Below are 23,847 nucleotides of genomic sequence, written 5' to 3'. Positions count from 1 at the left end.
GATTTACCAACTGACCTGCCTACACTGCGATGCATTCTTTGTGGGAATGACCAGCAACAAACTGTCCATTCGCATGAATGGACACAGGCAGACAGTGTTTGTTGGTAATGAGGATCACCCTGTGGCTAAACATGCCTTGGTGCACAGCCAGCACATCTTGGCACAGTGTTACACCGTCCGGGTTATCTGGATACTTCCCACCAACACCAACCTATCCGAACTCCGGAGATGGGAACTTGCCCTTCAGTATATCCTCTCTTCTCGTCATCCGCCAGGCCTCAATCTCCGCTAATTTCAAGTTGCCGCCACTCATACCTGACCTGTCTTTCAACAACTTCTTTGCCTCTACACTTCTGCCTCGACTTACATCTCTGCCCAAACTCTTTGTCTTTAAATATGTCTGCTTGTGTCTGTATGTGTGGATGGATATGTGTGTGTGTGCGAGTGTATACCTGTCCTTTTTTCCCCCTAAGGTAAGTCTTTCCGCTCCCGGGATTGGAATGACTCCTTACCCTCTCCCTTAAAACCCACTTCCTTTCGTCTTCCCCTCTCCTTCCCTCTTTCCTGATGGAGGCAACAGTTTGTTGCGAAAGCTTGAATTTTGTGTGTATGTTTGTGTGTCTATCGACCTGCCAGTGCTTTCGTTCGGTAAGTCACCTCATCTTTGTTTTTATGTATAATTTTTCCCACGTGAAATGTTTCCTTCTTATATATGTTGCCTCATCAGGAAAGAGGGAAGGAGAGGGAAAGACGAAAGGAAGTGGGTTTTAAGGGAGAGGGTAAGGAGTCATTCCAATCCCGGGAGCGGAAAGACTTACCTTAGGGGGGAAAAAAGGACAGGTATACACTCGCGCACACACACGCATATCCATCCACACATATACAGACACAAGCAAATATATATATATATATATATATATATATATATATATATATATATACCTACAAAACCTGCCACAGTGACCCCATTCCAGAAATCCAGCAGGATCTCCAGCCTCTCCTCACATCCTTAGGCCCATCCCAGAGCCTCTCCCGAGGTACCTCTCTCCTCACCCCGACCATTTACCACACTCCTAACTTCTACATGCTTTTTTTATATATATATATATATATATATATATATATATATATATATATATATATATATATGATTCTGAGAGCTGGTGGAGTCCTTCTGCTAGGTAATCCTTGCAGTTCAAAACAACAGTGGTGAAGCTCTTGTCAGCAGGTAGGATACTAATGTCGGGATCAGATTTTAGGTGGTGGATTGCAGTTCTTTCTGTGGATGTAAGGTTAGCTTGCATGTTGAGGGATTTGGGGAATCAGTCATGCACTCTACAAGCTAAGCTGGAACCACTGTGATTTGTTCTACATCGGCCTGGCAACCAACAAGCTGTCTGTCTACATGAATGGCCACCGACAAACTGTGACCAAGAAATAGCTGGACCATCCAGTTCCTGAGCACACTGCCCAACATAACATGCTTAATTTTAATGACTGCTTCACAATCTGTGTCGCCTCGATCCTTCCTACCAACACCAGCTTATCTTAATTTCGTGGGTGGGAGCTTCCTGTGCAATGTATCCAACATTTCCATAACCGTCCTGGCCTCAACCTTTGTTAGTCATTGTCCTTCACCCACCTATCCCCTTACATGTTCCCACTCCCCAACCTTCTATTCCACAAGCACACCCACAGTGTTTTTACTCCCCCCCCCCCCCTTTCCCCCCTCAGTCTAACATACTGACTTCACCTTGTGCCTTACCCTCTCTCCACCTCATCCCTATATGCCCCCTCAAACAGCACTTTACTGTTCCACATCACTACCCTGCTCTCCTTCCCCCTCCCCGCCCCAGCTAGGATGTATAACAGATAGATCACAACCTTGATTGGAAAACCCACACCTTAGAATTAATGAAGCCATAGTTGTAGTGCACACAATTACAGTTGCAGGAGATTTAAAAGTCAAGCAGTTTCTTTGTGCTGCATGTTTCCATTTACTAATGAGCTTTAAAAATCATTTTTGTGGAAGCTCTATTTTGAGGGATATTATTTTCTGAATATAGAAACATGTTAGAAGAAGTGCATCTGATGTTTGTTTTAGAACATCTGGTAGAAATAACTTCAAAAAATGTAGTATTGTGAAACAATTCATCATTACTAATTTTTGTCTCTTCTCAGAGAAATATAATACCAAGACCATATTCAAGTCATCAGAACTTTAAGGGTTTCACATTAGCACAGAATGTAGTCTTAATACTAGGTTTCACACATGTTCAACTGGCCAGAGCATATTAAATTGGATAATGTAGTGTATCATAAAAGACTGACTTAAAACAGAGAACTCTTCATTAGACAACTTGCATTCCATTGAAGAGAATCTTCACAAAAACTTTTTACACTAGTGTATTAGTTTATAATCTAATTAATGTTAGAACTATGATATTTCATATTACAGTTTATTTTATTACAGTTTAATAAAAATAATGTTCTTAACTACTTTTCACATCCAAGTGGCCCCTATCCACAAGAGCATTCATTATGATTCATATAATTTAATGTTGTTAACTCGAAAGCACTGTAATGGCTAGTAACTAGAGATGTTGAGAAAAATTAAAGTTGAGTTTAAATTTGTTGGAAAAAATCTTAGCTCCACATTTATTTGCAGTGACCAGGCAATGAAGCAGTTCCTTTTACATCTTGATGAAACACTGGCATTAGGGAAGAAGTTTATTATTCAGGATTTGGATGAAACACATCTTTTTATATCAGCTGATATTGTTGAGGTTCTTCAAGCTCGTGTTGATGATCTAATGGACCAGATAAGTTTCCCCTTGGCTGACAGAGGGTTGTAAGAATTGAACAATTGTGATTGCTTTCATTACACTTCACCATGGCATCTGCAAGAGAATCAGGACGGCTGAAAGATGCCAATCAGAAAAGGGTACTAGATGAAGCTGCACGTCACAGGAGGGCCAGAAAAGCCCTTGAAGCTCTTGAACAAGATAATTTCCATGAAGATCCACATGCTGACCTTGGTAAGTGTATTTTTGCTTGCAGAGTGTGTATGAAAATGCAATTTTTTTATTTATCATTTTTCTGATCTCTCTTGATTCAATTGTATATGTATTTCAGTTGCTTGTAATTTACATTTCTTCATAACTGTAGAATAGTTTTAAAAAATCACTGTTTCTCAAGAACAGGTGTAGTGTTGATCATGTCATCTTTTACCTCATGCATGACATACAGTTTGTAGGGTTAATTTGTTTTGAAACCAGTGCCACCTTGCTGTGAGGATAGTTAGTGGAATAATTTGCTTGAGATAGTTTGAGGCTGAGGGATGCGTAGATGATCAGGAAATGAATCTTGCCATGTCAATTTTTTACATAAATAAGCTCAATATTCTTCTGACCATGTAGCTTAATTGGTTGGAGGGCGCATAAATAATACTAAAAGTGTCGCTAAGCTTTGGAGGAGTCACTCAGAGCTAACAGAAAACGTACATATACTTGCATGGCTACATTGTCCTGGCCAAAACATTGTACTAGTATTGCAATTTGACTGGGACAAGGGTTGTATCAGGTGGAGTGCGTGATGGGAGGAATGAGGTGCGAAGCAGGAGGGAGAGTTGGAGGGAATGGTATTAGAGCCAGCTGGGAGTCAGAGATAACAAGTACACAGGATAGGAATGTGACAGCAGTGAGCTTGCTCTGACACAGGTGGAGGGAGTTGCATTGGTGTTCACAATAATGGGGAGGAGTGGCATGGGAGAGGGAGGTAGAACTGGAAGAGGGAGACTGTAGAGAGGAGGGTGTGAGTATAGAATGAGTGAAGAGACATGGGGACAGGGGTGGTGGTGGATGAGGAACAGGGGCTAGCTGAAATTGAGGCCAGAAGGATTGTGGGATTGAAGGATGTAATATAAGAACAATCCCCACATGCGTATTTCAGAAAAGCTGGTACTGGAGGCAGGGGCAGGGTAATCCAAACAGCACAGGTTGTGAAACAGCCATTGAAATCAAACATGTTGTGCTTAGCAGTGAGTTCTGAAGCTGGATGCTCAACTCTACTCTTGGCCATAGTTTGGCAGTGACCATTCCTTCAGGTGAACAGCTGTTTGGCAGTACCCACATAAAAGGCTGGGCAGGAGATACAGCTGACGTCATATGAGGTCTGTTCAAAAAATTCTGGGCCATTTGTAATTTCGTGCCAATGGTGTGCTGGAGCGAAATGCAGTTGGCATCCCTGCACACGTTGGTGTTTAAAGTGTAGCCGCTGGAACTTTCAATATTATATATATGTTAGTTATTGTTCAGTGCTGTACTCAGTAGTACATTGTGTGAGTTTCGAGATGGCAGAGTTAGAGGAGCAGTGTGTCTGCATTAAATTTCACGTGAAACTCAAGAAAACATTCACAGAGGCACACCAAATGATGCAGAAAACCTATGGTGATGAGAGCTTAAGCCATACTTGGTGTTTCAAATGGTTCACATGGCTTAAAATTGGCCGGGCATACGTTAAAGATGACCCTTGTTCAGGACGCTCTCTGACGTCTACTGACAACGCTCATGTCAGGAACATCAGTGAAATTGTGTGTACCAGTTGAAGACTGATTTTCTGAGAGATTGCAGAAGAATGTAGTATTTCAGTTGGATCATGTCTTGAAATCCTGACACTGCATCTAGGATTGAATCTTGTTGCTGCCAAGTTCACCCTATGGCTCATGAGTCAAGACCAGAAACACTTTTGCCTCACAATCTGTGAAGAGCTTTTAGATCGCGCAGATGAGAGCAGGATGTTCCTTAAGAGAATCATAACTGGTGATGAGATGTGTGTCTACGTTTATGTTGTTGAGGCCATGACTCAGTCTTTGCAGTGGATCGGAAAAGGTTCTCCAAGACCAAAGAAAGCTCAACAGGTCAGTCAAATGTCAAGACCTTGCTGGTAGTTTTCTTTGACTTCATCATGAATTCATGCCACAGGGACAAACTGTTAATCAGTGGTACTGTCGGGATGTGTTGCGACGCCTGCAAGAAAATGTGAGAGGAAAATAGCCTGAAATGTGGTGAGACAGTTTATGGCTCTTGCATTACGTTAACGCACCCGCATGTTCATCCCTGTCGGTGTGTGACTGTTGCACAAAGAATGAAATCACTGTGATGTCTCATCCTTGTACTCTCCAGACCTGGCCTGTGTGGACTTTTTTCATTTCCAAAGTTGAAAATCCTGTTGTAAGAATGAAGATGTGCGACAATAGACGAGATACAAGAAAATTATCAGACACCACTTCGTGCAATCCAGCAAGAGGTGTACCAAGACTGCTTGCGGAAGTGGAAACAGTGTTGGGAGCAGCATGTCAGTTGTGGAGGAGAGTGTTTCAGAGACCATGCACAACAAGTAAAAGGCAAGTGTAGAAAAATTTTGTGGACAAAGTTCCGGAATGCTTTACGAGTGTAGTATAAGATATGTATTGGCAGGGCATGTCTTGCATCTGTGTTGCAAGAGGTTAGGAGTGGGTGTTGGACCATGATATTCTGCAAATTAGGTGGAGGTGGGTTGTGAAATGAAACTTTAGGAGAGGGAGTAGGATGTTCCTCGTTTTCAGGCAGTTATTCCAGTCTGGTGTGACATTGGATAATGGGAAGTGGGGTGTTACTTTACAGCTGACTCATGGACTGGTCAGAGTATTAGAGACAGGTGTAAATATGGCATGGTAAATCTATTTGCAGATTAGGTTTGGAGGATAGTGTTAATCTGTGAAGACTTTCAGGATATTGAATTGCCAGACTGTGGGAGACTTTTCAATGTGCCAGGAAGGGTAGTTGTGAAAATAGCGGTACTGTAGATGTTGGTGGGTGTGATATAGTCAGAGGTTTTTATGGTGCTATCGTAGTAGTGGTGGTCAATATCCAGGAAAGTGACATGCTGGGCTGAGGAGGACCAGGTAAAGTAGCTGAGAGAGGAGGTGTCGAGCTTGCAAAAGGTTGAGGATAGTGCCTCCTTGGCCTGGACCAACAATTAATTCTCTCACTGAACCTTTGTCTTATCAGGTTTGTGAGAGGTACGTTACATTTGGTAAAGTTTCCTTTCAGGTGTGCCAAAATCTCAGGCATCTAAGAAGGGTTCTACAGACGATCCATAAACAGATTGACTTATGAGGTTGCCATGCGGGTGCCCTTGGCTGTGCTGTGTATTGTGGTTTGTGTTTCTTCCCCTCAGAGGAAAAGCAGTTTTGAGTAAGGATGCAGTTTGTCAGTTGTATAAGTCAGGAGATGGTGGGTTTGGAGTCAGTAAGAACATCAGTGGAGGTAGTGTTCTACTGATAAGTAGGGTGACAATGAAGTTAAGATGATTGGGAGATGGTGAAGGAAGTGGTTTGTTTCTGATACGGAATGTTAGGTTATAGACAGTGGGTTGGAGGTGTAGTTCAACAAGAGCCAAGGTTCTTCCCATAGGAGCATATTAACCGGTTACTGTGGGTATCCATGATGGTAAGGTTTGTGGGTTTTAGGGAACATATAGTGAGGATGAGAAGGAGCATTAAAAAAGGGAAACATTTAAATTTGAATGACTCATGTTTTGCTTTCATGTAGTTCTACACCCAATCACTGTATTTCACTTTCAGTTTCTGCTCCATGATTCTATCAGTTGCCCAGGCTAAATAGTCCTGAATTTTTTCATTGGAGATATGCTCCAAATAATTCATTCCCATTTCATCTTGGAATCAGAAATGATGGTGTTAATATTGTCGCAGAAGAAGCCGAATAGTGTAGTGGTTATGGTACTAAACTGTTGCATGGAGGGTTGTGAGTTCAAAACTCACCTGAACTGAAACATTTTAGTGTCTGTATTCGGTTCGAGTACATTCTAGTAGTATCCACAAATGGCAAGAATCATTGTACTGGAATGTTCTGTAGCTGTATATATACCGTAAGTGTTGTGGCTGGAGGCAGTTTGCTCCGCACTCTTGTATGTGCAAGTGCTGAATGAATAAACAGTCATTAAGTGAAGTTAGTTTTCGTCATTCATCTACTTACGCCTTCGTCTACATGACATTATTCTGGTGGAGGCGCTGGGTATTGGAACTTCTGATACCGCACATTATCGACAAAACAGTGGCTCCCATCAGGCCACGACAGAGCCACAGTTTACTTGGCAAGAAACCCGAGTTTGAGCCATAGTCAACAGATCGTAGTCTACCAGAGACAGAAGAAGAAGAGGACGTTGCGATGACAGCAACTGTGTGCCACCACATGAGACATTCTCCCGGGTTCTCTGGCGATGATGGCCAAGATCCAAACAAGTGGCTGAAGGTATATGAGCGTATAGCCAAATTCAACAAATGGGATGACACCATGTGTTTGGCTAACGTATTTTTCTACTTGGAGGGCACTGCCAAGCAATGGTATGAGAATAACGAGGAGAAGTTCACAAGCTGGTAAGTATTCCATGCGTAACAGCACAAGTATTTCGGCGACACACAACGACAGAATTGCAAGGTGGAAGATAAACTAAAGTGTAGAGTGCAGCGTCCAGGAGAAACAAGAGCATCCTATGAGGGTAACCCCAAAAGTAAGGTCTCCAATTTTTTTATAAGTACATAGACCTGTTTATTTCTACAATGGTTTACATCAGTTTACAGCTTGAACATTTTGCTATTATTTGACATAATCACCTTTCTGTTGATGCATTTTTGTAAACACTGTGACAATTTTTGTATGCCCATGTCATACCAGCTTGCCGCCGTGTTGTTTAGAGAGTTATGAACCTCTTCTTTCACCTCGTCATCGGAGATGAATCGCTAGGACCACAATTAACGCTAACAGGTACTGTGAGACTCCGAAAAAACTCAAACGGGCAATTCAGAACTGGAGAAGAGGAATGTTGAGCAAGGGCGTACACATTCTCCATGACAACACTCACCCACACATCGCTCGGCAAACCATTGCTCTCTTGCAACAATTTCAGTGGAACATAACCACCCACCCACCCTATAGTCCTGACTTGGCACCCAGTGACTATCATCTGTTCCCTATGTTAAAAGAACATTTGGCTGGAAAGCAATGTAGCTCCGACAACGAGGTGAAAGAAGAGGTTCATAACTTTCTGAATAGCATGGCGGCGAGGTAGTATTTCATGGGCATACAAAAACTGCGACGGCGTCTACAAAAATACGTCAACTGAAATGGTGATTATGTCGAAAAATAGCTAAATGTTCAAGCTGTAAACTGATGTAAACCATTGTAGAAATAAACAGGTCTATGTACTTATAAACAAATAGGAGACCTTACTTTTGGGATTACCCTCATACATTCAAGACATCTTGGAGCTGTGTAAAATAGTGGAGCCTTGAATGAAGGAGGAAGATAAGGTTGCACATCTCATGAAAGGTATTGCTGAGGACATGTATCAAGCCCTACTCCTGAAGGAGGTTTCGACAGCAGACAACTTCATAAAATGGTGCCAGTATATCCAGACAATGCATCAAAAAAAGAATTACACGCAAGAAGTGTGAACGGCTTCCAAATGTCGTATCGATGTTTGTGATGGTGTAAGAAACTGATTTCACAAGTGTTCTTCATCAGATAGTGAGAGAGGAAGTTCAGAAGGCACTTGGATTGCACCGCGAGCAAAAAACTGAGACACTTCAAGAGGTCATAAGGGAGGAAGTGGAACATACATTGAACCCAATCTCTCGTCCTTCATTTCTCTTTAACACCGTAAAAAAGTCGAGAGCCAGGCGAAGTTACGTTCCTACAATGCCGCATGAGGAATCTGTTTGGGCACCAACTCCAGGACAATGAAGATGAACAAGATGATGTGGGTGCAGGACGACTTAGGTCACCATCGCCACAAGCTAGCCACTGGAGAGTATGGTCCCCAACATGCTGATCAAGGTCTCCATCATGATTTAGAAGCTCCGGCCGATCACCTAGCCGCCGCAACCTGGAACATTAAAGGGTGCGACCTTCCTTGTAGGTGAGGCCGCCGAAGAGAAAAATCCTCCGCCGTCGATCACTACAGAAATGATAGGAAACTACGTCAATATCCTCTGGAGCATCATACTCAGCCATTTCGGAGAAGTACCATTGCCAGTTGCACAAAACCGTATTTGTCGACAACAAAACATCTCTGCTGAAGGTGGCTAATGGGATATATGTAAAACCTACAGGAAGATGTCATTCGTGTGGGTATAAGTGGCCAAACACAACCCTTAGAATTCATTGTCTTACAAGAGTGTAGTTATGACGTCATTCTTGGATGGGACTCTTTGAAAGCTTCTCAAGCAATTATAGATGGTGGTTGCTCGAAGATTATGTTAGACGAGTTGAGATACTGTGGACAGGAAGATGCGCATCTGAGTGTTTGGAGACTGTGTGTGCTGAATGAAGTGATCAGTTCCACAGTCAGTGCTAGAAAGGTAGCTATCATGTGTCATGTCATGCATCAACCTATGGATCTTGTAGTGGAATGTAAGAGAGGCATACCACTGAAGAATAACTTGGTCATCCCAGCCTCTCTCATCTCATTTCAGAACGGATGCGGTGAATTGTGGATAGTTAACTGTTGCTGAGAACCATAGATCCTTCCAAGACGCGTGTGCGTAGCAAACACTGAGCCGTTAATTGAAGAACAGCTGAGTGTCATAGAAATCTCCCATGCTGAGTCTGTTGGCGAAATTAGCGCTACCACTATGAGACGAGATCTTCTAGTTCGACTAGCACCAGATCACACTAAGGAACAACAGAAGAAGCTACTTGCCATTCTTCAAGATTACTCTGAATGCTTCAATCCACAGGTGAAGAGCAAATTAGACAAATCGACAGTGAAGCACCGAATTAGCACTGGAGACCATCAACCAATAAGCCAGAGAGCATACTGTGTGTCAGCAATGGAATGTCTAATAATTCGCGACGAGGTAGAGAAAATGATGAAGAATGACATCATTCAGCCTTCACAGAGCCCATGGTCACCACCAGTGGTTCTTGTCAGGAAGAAGGATGGCAGTTGGTCCTTTTGTGTTGATTACAGGAAGCTTAACAAGGTAACTAAAAAGGATGTTTACCCTCTTCCACGAATTGACGATACACTAGACTGTCCTAAGAGGGCTAAGTTTTTCTCAACCATGGACATGTACTTGGGATACTGGCAAATCGAAATAGATGAGGCTGATCGTGAGAAAACTGCATTCATCACCCCTGAGGGCCTGTATGAGTTGAAGATAATGCCGTTTGGTTTGTGTAATGCACCAGCAACTTTTGAATGAATGATGGGTAAACTTCTAAGGCACCTGAAGTGGATGATGTGTCTTTGTTATTTAGATGACATTATAGTGTTCTCAGAGACATTTGATGAACACATAAAAAGACTGAGGGCTGTTCTTAAGTGTCTCCAACAAGACAGACTGAAACTTAATCCAAGAAAGTGTCTCTTTGGAGCAAAGTACTTGGGCACCTTGTGTCAAGCGAAGGTGTGCGGCCAGACCCAAAGGTGGGAGCTATAACGGAATTTCCTATTCCTAAAAGTGTTATAGATGTGAGAAGCTTCCTCGGATGGTATTCTTATTACCGTTGTTTTATCAAAGACTTTTGTATCAAAGCCAGGCAAAATTTACCTGGGGTGGTGCTCAACAAGATTCTTCCGATTTGCTGCGAAAAGCTCTGAAGACTGACCCTGTACGTGGTCTGCATGATTAGAGAGCACCTTAGAGAACTACACACAGATGCCAGTGGGTATGGGATCGGTGCTGTTCTGGTGCAGATTTCGGCTGGAAAAGAGAAAGTTATAGCCTATGGTTCTAGGACACTTACAAGAGCCGAGAGAAGCTACACAGCAGAAAGTTGATGAAGAGTGTAGCAGCAAAAGAAGTTATAAGAAGATTACTTCCAGGGCGAGAATCAGTCATCGGGAGTCGGAGTATGCAGGACCGATGACTCGTTCATGGACTAGGAGGATGTAACACCGAGACGCTGTTCTCTTAAGGAGGGAGCAATGTCGCAGAAGAAGCTGAGTAGCTCCGTGGTATAGTGGTTATGATACTAAACTGTTGCATGAAGGGTTGTGAGTTTAAAACTCAGCTGGACTGTACAGTTTTAATTTCTATATTTTGTTCGAGTACATTCTAGAAGTACCCACCAATGTCAAGAATCATTGTACTGGACTGTTCTGTAACTGTATATATACTGTATGTGTTCTGGCCGGAGGCAGTTGCTCCGCGCTCTTGTATGTGCAAGTGCTGCATAAACCTTCGTTAATAGAATTAGTGTTCATCATTCTTCTACTTACACCTTCTTCTACGTTACAGTATTATAACTTAAGCAGCTCAAGGAAGCCTGTGCTTCACCCTGTTAAAACATGCCTAACATGTAAATTGAGGATTTCCCTCTATTCTATATTTTTGACAGAGTTAAAGTACTACCTTGACCTAGGTACAAATTATCATGATTGGCGTCCTGCTGTAGGGTCGAGTGCTCCCTTGGGCATGGTGTGTGTGTTTAGCTAATATTTGGGTATTAGAAACAATCCCTGTGTAACCACTGTGTTTTGAGAGCATATTTCAGTGGAGAGAAAAAACAACCACCTTTCATTTCTGCGACTGGGTTATAGATGTTCTGTTCTCCTGGTATCTTCTCCACGTCAGTAGATAATATGGGAAAGTGCATTATTTATGTAGTGAAGCATTTATTACAAAATTCCCCCAATATGTGAATTAAAGAATGCTAACATATTGTGCCCCCCCCCCCCCATGAACCATGGACCTTGTCGTTGGTGGGGAGGCTTGCGTGCCTCAGCGATACAGATAGCCGTACCGTAGGTGCAACCACAACCGAGGGGTATCTGTTGAGAGGCCAGACAAACGTGTGGTTCCTGAAAAAGGGCAGCAGCCTTTTCAGTAGTTGCAAGGGCAGCAGTCTGGATGATTGACTGATCTGGCCTTGTAACAATAACCAAAACGGCCTTGCTGTGCTGGTACTGCGAACGGCTGAAAGCAAGGGGAAACTACAGCCATAATTTTTCCCGAGGGCATGCAGCTTTACTGTATGATTAAATGATGATGGCGTCCTCTTGGGTAAAATATTCCGGAGGTAAAATAGTCCCCCATTCAGATCTCCGGGCGGGGACTACTCAAGAGGATGTCGTTATCAGGAGAAAGAAAACTGGCGCTCTACGGATCGAAGCGTGGAATGTCAGATCCCTTAATCGTGCAGGTAGGTTAGAAAATTTAAAAAGGGAAATGGATAGGTTAAAGTTAGATATAGTGGGAATTAGTGAAGTTCAGTGGCAGGAGGAACAAGACTTCTGGTCAGGTGACTGCAGGGTTATAAACACAAAATCAAATAGGGGTAAAGCAGGAGTAGTTTTAATAATGAATAGCAAAATAGGTATGCGGGTAAGCTACTACAAACAGCATAGTGAACACATTATTGTGGCCAAATATACAAGGTATTAGAGATAAAGTTAGTGAACTGCTTATAGATGTTGACTCTGAAATTATTGGTATATCTGAACATTTCTTAAATAAGGAGATAATTCAGAGGCTTCCTTTACCAGGATACAGGTTGGCTGGCAGCTTTTCTAGGAGCTCTTTGCGGTGTGGGGGAGTAGCCATGTATGTGAAAAACGGTATCCCATTTGAGTCAATTGATGTTTCAAAGTACTGCACTGAAAAGGTGTTTGAATGTTGTGCAGGTGTGGTTAAATTTAGTGGAGCTAAACTTCTTACTGTTGTTATTTATAGATCCCCAGACTCCGATTTCACAACATTTTTGCTAAAGCTAGAGGAGGTTCTTGGTTCACTTTATAGGAAATACAAAAAGTTAGTTATATGTGGTGACTTCAATATTAATTGTATAAGTGATTGTGCAAGGAAAAGGATGCTGGTAGACCTCCTTAATTCATATAATCTTATGCAAACCGTATTCTTTCCAACGAGAGTGCAAGGGAACAGTAGAACAACCATAGACAATATTTTTGTTCATTCGTCATTATTAGAAGGGCATTCTGTTAGCAAAAAGGTGAATGGCCTTTCAGATCATGATGCACAAATTTTAAGTCTAAAAGTTTTTTGTGCTGCAACACATGTTAAATATAGTTACCAACGTTTTAGGAAAGCTGATCCAGTTGCTGTACAGACTTTTGTAAACCTTATCAAGGAACAAGAGTGGCAAGATGTTTATAGTGCTGATACAGTAGACGATAAATATAATGCTTTCCTCAAGACTTTTCTCGTGCTCTTTGAAAGTTGCTTTCCGTTAGAACGTTCAAAACAGGGTACTAGCACAAACAGGCAGCCTGGGTGGCTGACTAAAGGGATAAGAATATCTTGTAGAACAAAGTGGCAATTATATCAAAACGTTAGAATCAGTCAAAATCTAAATGCAGCAGCCCATTACAAACAGTATTGTAAGGTGCTTAAAAAAGTTATTAGGAAGGCAAAAAGTATGTGGTATGCAGATAGAATAGCTAAGTCTCAGGATAAAATTAAAACCATATGGTCAGTCGTAAAGGAAGTGGCTGGTCTGCAGAGACAGGTCGAGAATATAGAATCAGTGCGTAGTGGGGATGTCCATGTTACTGATAAGTCGCATATATGTACAGCACTTAATAATCACTTTCTGAATATAGCAGGTGAACTAAATAGAAACCTAGTCCCAACAGGGAATCATATAGCGCTCTTAGAAAAAAGTGTTCCGAGACTGTTACCTGAAATGCTCCTCCATGATACTGACAAGAGGGAGATTGAGTTAATAATTAAATCACTAAAGACCAAGAACTCTCATGGATATGACGGGGTATCTAGCAGAATACTGAAGTATTGTTCCACGTATGTTAGCTCAGTACTTAGCCATATCTGTAACTTTTCCTTTAGGAGTGGTCGGTTTCCTGACCGATTAAAGTACTCGGTAGTGAAGCCACTTTATAAAAAGGGAGACAGGGATAATGTTGACAATTATAGACCTATTTCTATGCCATCAGTGTTTGCTAAAGTTATTGAGAGGGTTGTATATACAAGGTTACTGCAGCATTTAAATTCACATAATTTGCTGTCAAATGTACAGTTTGGTTTTAGAAACGGTTTAACAACTGAAAATGCTATAGTCTCTTTTCTCTGTGAGGTTTTGGACGGATTAAATAAAAGGTTGCGAACGTTAGGTGTTTTCTTTGATTTAACGAAGGCTTTTGACTGTGTTGACCACAAAATATTACTGCAGAAGTTGGAACATTATGGAGTAAGGGGAGTAGCTTACAATTGGTTCGCCTCCTACTTTAAGAACAGAAAGCAGAAGGTAATCCTCCGCAATATTGAGAGTGGTAATGATGTTCAGTCCCAATGGGGCACTGTTAAATGGGGCGTTCCCCAAGGGTCGGTGCTGGGGCCACTGCTGTTCCTTATTTATGTAAATGATATGCCTTCTAGTATTACAGGTGATTCAAAAATATTTCTGTTTGCTGATGACACCACCTTGGTAGTGAAGGATCTTGTGTGTAATATTGAAACATTATCAAATAATGTAGTTCATGATATAAGTTCGTGGCTTGTGGAAAATAATTTGATGCTAAATCACAGTAAGACTCAGTTTTTACAGTTTCTAACCCACAATTCAACAAGAACTGACATTTTAATCAGACAGGATGGGCATGTTATAAGCGAGACGGAACAGTTCAAGTTCCTAGGCGTACAGATAGATAGTAAGCTGTTGTGGAAAGCCCATGTTCAGGATCTTGTTCAGAAACTAAATGCCGCTTTATTTACCATTAGAACAGTATCTGAAATAAGTGACATTTCAACACGAAAAGTAGTATACTTCGCATATTTTCATACGCTTATGTCATATGGTATTATTTTTTGGGGTAATTCTTCTGATTCAAAAAGGGTATTTTTGGCTCAAAAACGGGCTGTTCGAGCTATGTATGGTGTAAGTTCGAAAACCTCTTGTCGACCCCTATTCAATAGTCTGGGAATTTTGACATTGCCCTCACAGTATGTATTTTCTTTAATGTCGTTTGTTGTTAGCAATATTAGCTTATTCCCAAGAGTTAGCAGCTTTCACTCAGTTAATACTCGGCAGAAATCAAATCTGCATGTGGAATGCACTTCCTTGACTCTTGTGCAGAAAGGAGTGCAGTATTCTGCTGCATCCATTTTCAATAAGCTACCACAAGAACTCAAAAATCTTAGCAGTAGCCCAAACACTTTTAAGTCTAAACTGAAGAGTTTCCTCATGGTTCACTCCTTCTATTCTGTCGAGGAGCTCCTGGAAGAGATACAAAATTAAGCAAATTCCAGTGTACATTTTTGATTTTCTTTATTTAAACTAACGACTTGTCGCCTGAATATGTTTCTTATATTTCATTTTATCTGTTTCTACAATCGTGTTATAATTTCATGTATTGACTCGTTCCATGACCATGGAGACTTCTCCTAAATGTGGTCCCACGGAACAATAAATAAATAAATAAATAAATAGATACGAAGCCCACACCTACTACAGTAGTACAAGTTTATATGCCAACTAGCTCTGCAGATGACGAAGAAATTGAAGAAATATATGATGAAATAAAAGAAATTATTCAGATAGTGAAGGGAGACGAAAATTTAGTAGTCATGGGTGACTGGAATTAGAGTGTAGGAAAAGGGAGAGAAGGAAACGTAGTAGGTAAAAAGATGAGGGCTAGTAGAAATCCTTGGGTAACAGAAGAAATATTGAATTTAATTGATGAAAGTAGAAAATATAAAAATGCAGTAAATGAAGCAGACAAAAAGGAATGCAAACGTCTCAAAAATGAGATCGACAGGAAGTGCAAAATGGTTAAGCAGGGATGGCTAGAGGACAAATGTAAGGATGTAGAGGTTTATCTCACTAGGGGTAAGATAGATACTGCCTACAGGAAATTTAAAGAGGCCTTTGGAGATAAGAGAACCACTTGTATGAATATCAAGAGCTCAGATGGAAACCCAGTTCTAAGCAAAGAAGGGAAAGCAGAAAGGTGGAAGGAGTATATAGAGTGTCTATACAAGAGCAATGTACTTGAGGACAATATTATGGAAATGGAAGAGGATGTAGATGAAGATGAAATGGGAGATACGACACTGCGTGAAGAGTTTGACAGAGCACTAAAAGACCTGAGTCGAAACAAGGCCCCCGGAGTAGACAACATTCCATTGGAACTACTGACGGCCCTGGGAGAGCCAGTCATGACAAAACTCTACCATCTGGTGAGCAAGATGTATGAAACAGGCGAAATACCCTCAGACTTCAAGAAGAATATAATAATTCCAATCCCAAAGAAAGCAGGTGTTGACAGATGTGAAAATTACCGAACTATCAGTTTAATAAGTCACAGCTGCAAAATACTAACACGAATTCTTTACAGACGAATGGAAAAACTAGTAGAAGCCAACCTCGGGGAAGATCAGTTTGGATTCCGTAGAAACACTGGAACACGTGAGGCAATACTGATCTTACGACTTATCTTAGAAGAAAGATTAAGGAAAGGCAAACCTACGTTTCTAGCATTTGTAGATTTAGAGAAAGCTTTTGACAATGTTGACTGGAATACTCTCTTTCAAATTCTAAAGGTGCAGGGGTAAAATACAGGGAGCGAAAGGCTATTTACAATTTGTACAGAAACCAGATGGCAGTTACAAGAGTCGAGGGACATGAAAGGGAAGCAGTGGTTGGGAAGGGAGTAAGACAGGGTTGTAACCTCTCCCCGATGTTGTTCAATCTGTATATTGAGCAAGCAGTAAAGGAAACAAAAGAAAAATTCGGAGTATGCATTAAAATCCATGGAGAAGAAATAAAAACTTTGAGGTTCGCCGATGACATTGTAATTCTGTCAGAGACAGCAAAGGACTTGGAAGAGCAGTTGAATGGAATGGACAGTGTCTTGAAAGGAGGATATAAGATGAACATCAACAAAAGCAAAATGAGGATAATGGAATTTTTATGTTGGTAACGTCACGTATAGATTTAAGTGTCAGGAAGTCATTTTTGAAAGTATTTGTATGGCGTGTAGCCATGTATGGAAGTGAAACATGGACGATAAATAGTTTGGACAAGAAGAGAATAGAAGCTTTTGAAATGTGGTGCTACAGAAGAATGCTTAAGATTTAATGGGTAGATTACATAACTAATGAGGAAGTATTGAATAGGATTGGGGAGAAGAGAAGTTTGTGGCACAACTTGACCAGAAGAAGGGATTGGTTGGTAGGACATGTTCTGAGGCATCAAGGGATCACCAATTTAGTATTGGAGGGCAGCGTGGAGGGTAAAAATCGTAGAGGGAGACCAAGAGATGAATACACGAAGCAGATTCAGAAGGATGTAGGTTGCAGTAGGTACTGGGAGATGAAGAAGCTTGCACAGGATAGAGTAGCATGAAGAGCTGCATCAAACTGGTCTCAGAACTGAAGACCACAACAACAACAACATATTGTGGATTTGTTAGTGTTAGTATTTCATAATAAGCTAGCAATTTACATGGATAACTTGTGCACAAGATAAGATACTCAGTTGTATTCAATATTTAATTGCATAAAGCTTTTAATGTCATTACCATGTTTCACTGCCAATATTTCTTCTGCTCTATCATTTAGGAGAATTAATGCATGTTCATATTACGATATAATTTTAAGAATTTGTGTCCTAACTTTATGAAAGTGGTGACAAATTTTCATCAGAGAGATGATTATTTGGCTGCATTTATTCTTACTGTTTAAACACGCTTGTGATTGAATTTAATGCATATCCCCACTGAAAATGCATCTGACCTAATACGGCCTACACTTCATCATCTATACCCTGTGAACCATTTATGAAGTACTCTGCTGTAACAGCTATTAAGGCTTTTTTCTGTTCAATTCACACATGGAGTGTGGGAAGAATGATTGTTTAGATGCCTTTGTGTGTGCTGTAATTAATCTAACCGTATCCTCTCCATCCCTATGGGACATATATGTAGAGTGTTGTGGTATATTCATAGATTCATCATTTAAAGCTGGTTTGTGAATCTTTGATGGTAGACTTTCGTGGGATAGTTTCCGTCTATCTTCAAGAGACTGTCACTTCAATTCCTTCAACATCTCATGCCACTCTCCCGTGGGTCAAACAAAACTGTGACCATTTGTGCTGCCTTTCTCTGCGTGCGTTCAATACTCCCTGCTATGAGTCCCAAACAGTTGAGCAGTGTTCTGTGATGAGTTGCGTGATTGAATTGTAAGCAATCTATTTTGTAGACTGATTGCATTTCCCTAGTATTCTACCCATAAACCAAATTCTGCTACCTGCTTTACCCACAACTGAGCCTAAGTGATTATTCCACTTCATTTCCCTACTGACAATGGAAACTTCCCATTGCACCCCTCTCAGAGTCAGTGGTAAAATGACCTAGTGGATAGCCCATCAAAAATTGAACACAGACCAATAATGAAAACAGGAAGCAATGTAGAAACAGTGAACGGTCCAAGATCAAGATGTGCAACACTGAGCGAAATGCAAAAACCATGGCATTGTGGTTGTGTGGCCATAGTGTTGGACTGCAAAGCTGAAGACCTGCGTTAAATCCCCCCGCCCCCTTTTCCTCTGCAAACTTATGAACCTTCCATTTGTTCATTAACATGTCTGTTCTCCATCTGTAGTCTTGGTAGTTGTCAAACTATACTTTGGTTATAGAATATGGGTAATATGATAAGAATATATTACCGTCGCAAGCAAATGTGATGAATAGTGAGAGCAGGTGAGATGCCACATAGACCTCTAACAGAAATGAAATCAACAAATAAATGGGCGTGAAATATTTAGGAAGTCAAGAATCAGAACTTCCAAAATGGAACACAAGAATCATAACATGTGGTACTTGTGTAGAACAGATAGGTGGTACACACATCTGGAGGTCCCTTTCTTACACCTCACTGTAGGAAACTGATGTTACACCATAGCACAGACACAAATCTGGAGATTTGAACATGGATCTCCCCCCTTTGCAGTCCAACACCTGACAACATAACCACGACACTGTGGCTATTCAAACTCGCTCATTGTTGCACATTTTGAGCTTGGACTGTTCACTATTTCTATCTTGATTCTTTTTTCACAATTCTGTATACCTTCCTGTTTTCATGCTTGATCTGTGTTCATTTTTTAATGGACTGTTCACTAGGCAATCTCACCACTAAACATGAGGGGGTTGCGATGGGGAGTTTCCATTGTATATGTTACACCCAAGTATTTGCGTGAATTTACAGATTCCAACTGTGGCTCACTAATATTATATCCATAGTATACTATGTTTTTTCGTTTTGTGAAGTGCAAAATTTTACATTTTCTAACATTTAAAGCAAGCTGCCAATCATTGCACCACTTTTAAAGTTTTTCATTGCCTGACAATATTTTGTACAGCTGTGTTCAGATGGAACTTCATTGTGGATAACTGCATCATCTGTGAAATGTCTGAGGTTACTGCTAATATGGTCCACAAAATCATTAATATACAACATGAATAGCAAGGGACCCATCACATTTCACTGGCATACAATCAAAGTTACTTCTACATCTGTGATCTTCAGTCAAGTTAACAAGCTGTGTCCTCCATGCCAAGAAATTCTCAATCTAAATACTCAGTCTAGTCACATATTTAGCCTCATACTCTGTATGATAATACTTATTACCTAAAGTGTAGTTGTAGTACTGAGACAAATGCTTTTTGGAAAATGAGAAATACTGCATATACCTGACTGCCTTGATCCATGGTTTTCAGGATGTCATGTGAGAAAAGTGCATGTAGGGTTTTGCATGATATATGCTTTCAAAATCCATGTTGGTTGGCATGGAGGAGGTCAGTCTGTTTGAGGTACCTCAATATGTTTGAGCTCAGAATATGTTCTAAGATCCTGTAACAAATGAATATCAAAGATATTGGACATTAAGGTAGTTTTGCGAAGCACTTCTGCTACCCTCTTGTCGACAGGTGTGACCTGTGCTTTCTTCCAACTATTGGGCCTAGTTTTTTATTCAAGGGATCTGTGATAAATTACAGTTAACAGAGGTGCTAACTCAGCTGTGAATTAAGTATAGAATCCTTTGGACCATGGAACTTTGTTCACTTTTAATGACTTGAGCTCTTTCTCAATGCCACTGACACTAATGAATATGCCACTCATTTTTTCAGTAGTATGAGAAGTATATTTTCAAATATTCCTTTACAAAGGAATTCTGCTATGGTAGTCATTGAAGGCTTCGTGCATTGTTCTCTTGACTGCCAATCATGTTTCATACTTATTACGCAGTGGTCACTTTAGGAGTTCCTTTATAGTGACTGTGTACCATGGAGGCTCTCTCTCATTATGAACTGTCCTACTGGGTACATATCTATCCAGTGCCTGGTCAATTATTCTTTTAAACTTGAGCCACAGTTCCTCTACATCTCGTGTCCTGCGCTTTTTTCGATTTTCTCTTTGAGGTATGACACTATTGTTTCTCTGTCTAGTTTGCTGAACACACAAACCTTTCTTCTTGTTTTAGTTGCCCTCTGTGTTTAGGTATTCTTTCATAATATAACTGCGTGGTGGTCACTGATACCACTTTTGATGTGGACATCCTCAGAGAGTCAGGTATGTTTGTGGATCAGTGTTAAATAATTAATTCCAGTGTTAAATAATTAATGATTTCAGCTTTGGTCTTATTATTTCTTTTTATTGTAACCTCTTCTTCAAATTGAGATCACATTACAATTTTCGAGGAGCATTTTAAAAGGGTAAAATATATTCTGGTCCACCAACCTTCTGTGCAAGCATCTGAGAAGCAGCTCTCTCTTGAGTATATTGTTCTCAGGCTGGATATCATAATATCATGTAGCTTGTGAAATTTTTGTGTGCTTCAGTTTTCAATCTTGTTATCAGTGTTTCCCTATGGTGTGTCTCATTAACATGTTCTTCCAGATACTTAGTTTTCTTTAGATATTTACTTGAGGCAGCTTCAAAACTTGATGTTGACCTTCTTACTTTGATTATATGATTGGCTGAAAGCTTTGTATTATGTTTTGCAATGGGATGATTTAGAAAACTATGTTATTTAAATGCGTGTAATAAACATAAGATTCATGCACATAATCATATTATAGTGTTATATTTCCACCATAACATCGGTTTACTGAACATTTATAATTGAATCAATGTTTCCCAATTACTAATTTTACAGTGATGAGCAAAAAAGTCCCAAAATTTCAAGAAACTCTAGAATCTCGTGGTGGAAGAAGAAAGAAGACCAAAAGTGCTGAATATTACAAGCTAAGGTAACTTATATATGATAGATAGATAGATAGAGAGAGAGAGAGAGAGAGAGAGAGAAATAACATGGTAAGAGCCACAAAGTTTTATGGTAATTGAAAGAGATCAATCTGGAATATGTTTCAGGGCTCTATAACAAAAAAGGTAGTGGAAAATTAACTGTAGTTAATACACTAAGTGATCAAAATAATCCGGACACCTGGTGGAAAATAACTTACAACTTCGTGGCACCCTCCATCGGTAATGCTGAAATTCAGTATGGTGTTCGCCCACCCTTAGCCTTGATGACAGCTTCCACTCTCACAGGCATATGTTAAATCAGGTTTGAAGGTTTCTTGGGGAATGGCAGCCCATTCTTCACAGAGTGCTGCACTGAGGAGAGGTATTGATGTAGGTTGGTGAGGCCTGGCACAATGTCGGCGTTCCAAAACATTCCAGAGGCATTCTATAGAATTCAGGTCAGGACTCTGTCCAGGCCAGTCCATTACAAAGGGATGTTACTGTCATGTAACCACTCCGCCACACACCGTGCATTATGAACAGGTGCTTGATTGTGTTGAAAGATGCATTCGCCATCCCCGAATTACTGTTCAATATTGGGAAGCAAGAAGGTGCTTAAAACATCAGTGTAAGCCTGTGCTGTGATAGTGCCACGCAAAACAACAAGGGGTGCAAGCCCCCTCCATAAAAAACATGACCACACCATGACACCACCGCTGCCGAATTTTACTGTTGGCACTACAGATGCTGGCAGATGATGTTCACCGGGCATTCGCCATGAGTTCTGCAGAGTGCCCCATTCTGTTCTCTCACTATGTCTAATGACTACTGAGGTCACTGATAGGAAGTACCTGGTATTAGGTGGTAGCATAATGCACCTAATATGGAAAATATATCATTTTGGGGTGTCCGGATACTTTTGATCACATAATGTATATGACTGAAGAAAAGATAGTGTGAAGCTGAAGCTGATGGACAGTCCGGCATAAATGTTTAGTTCTAACTGAATGTTCGGCACAATACAGATTCAGCATATCTGAATTGCTTACACCAATAGCATTTCATGTCACTGAATCTTCATTGATTTCATCCACATCATGCTACTTAAGTCTCTTGTAATGACGTGTCCCAGTGTCAGCTTGTGATACGTTCACAATTGTTTTGTTGAAATGCAGCTGGGTTTCAAAGTTGTTACCCAACTACAAATAAACAAAACAGGATTAACTTTTACTGAACAACTTCGTTTATCATATATTTGTCTTTTGTTTTACAGGTTTCGCAAAACATTTGCCCAGTTGGTTGAGGAAGATCGAAATATTAACCCACAACCACCAAATTATATGTCGGCCCAGGCACCACCATCAAGGTTCCCAGAAAGACACTTTTGTGCTGTGTGTGGATTTCCCAGCAATTATACCTGCATTCCATGTGGCGCAAGATATTGCAGTATTCGATGTTTAGGTACACATCTTGACACTCGCTGTCTGAAATGGACAGCTTAGGAATCTTCTTGGAAAATTGTGGAAAACAACACTACTCTTTTTCCTGAGTTATTGGAGAACTTATTAGTTTTATTCAGTGAAAAAGTTCCATTGTAACTGATTTCTTAATTGGAAGTATACTGATATATTGTGTAAACATAAGTATTAATATTGATAATTTCTTTTCTTGTGTATGTGTAATTTTGCTGAGTACTAATCTGTTTGTCAGTGTTAAATCATACTTTACTTCACCGTATTGTCTTAGTTGTGTATTGGTATTGCTTCCTGCAGTGTCCTTGTAAAATATTACACATTAATACATTTTTAATAAATTAAGTGAATTTGCAATGAGCAGTTCACTGTTTCAAGTAACTGTGGTTCTCTCTCCCTCCCTCCCCAAAGCCCTGGGAAAGTCGTGTAAATAGTCATCCAATGATAAAATTCTCATTTTAAGTTTTTATCTCTGAACCAGCCACCGCCATGGCCAAGATGTCTGATGAATATATTGTAGTGATTAAATTCCTAATCTAATTGCTGTATGAATAAGTTAAATTGGTTATTTACATGTTATTTGGTTCATAATTGTGACATAGTGCTGTGATATGGAATGAGACAATAATAGTACACCATCTCTCTGAAAAATATGGGAGCTTGCTGACCATTTACATGATAGTCTCAATAGGAGACAATAGCAGTGAGAACAAGCTATAATAGAATGCAGTGAACAATAATAATTAGACAATGCCAAAATCATCGAATTTTTCTGCGAAGAACTGAATGCATCAAGGAACAGAAGACTCCAATTGTCAACCTCAGTGGACTGGAGGGATGTGAATGTGCTTACAGATGGTTAGGAGTCGTTCAGATGTTTTTTAAGTAATGAACATTATCACACCTTCACAGTAGAACAGACTGCAGTCACTAAAATTTGGCAATATTCCTTTCTCCTGCATTTACTGCTAAGAGAACTTTGATGCTCAGATTTGTTTCCCTGTCAATACATCATTTTCATTAGTTACTTGTTAACTGCATCTAGAACAAGTAACCCACAGAATATATAATCAGTTGTAAGCAATG

The 23,847-nt window shown here is 40.4% G+C and overlaps 1 protein-coding gene across 1 annotated transcript; it reads left to right on the top strand.

Moving 5' to 3' along the window:
• The first annotated feature begins 2,751 nt into the window (after positions 1 to 2,751).
• Positions 2,752 to 23,142, top strand: LOC124776624 (zinc finger HIT domain-containing protein 1). Its single transcript, XM_047251712.1, has 3 exons — positions 2,752 to 3,038; positions 21,201 to 21,294; positions 22,563 to 23,142. The coding sequence occupies exons 1-3, from the start codon at positions 2,894 to 2,896 to the stop codon at positions 22,789 to 22,791; spliced, it is 468 nt and encodes a 155-aa protein (XP_047107668.1). The 5' UTR covers positions 2,752 to 2,893; the 3' UTR covers positions 22,792 to 23,142.
• The last annotated feature ends 705 nt before the right edge of the window (positions 23,143 to 23,847 follow it).

The sequence above is a fragment of the Schistocerca piceifrons genome, chromosome 2 (assembly GCF_021461385.2).
Source record: "Schistocerca piceifrons isolate TAMUIC-IGC-003096 chromosome 2, iqSchPice1.1, whole genome shotgun sequence".
Classification (NCBI taxonomy): domain Eukaryota; kingdom Metazoa; phylum Arthropoda; class Insecta; order Orthoptera; family Acrididae; genus Schistocerca; species Schistocerca piceifrons.
This window is presented reverse-complemented; position numbering and strand designations above follow the sequence as displayed.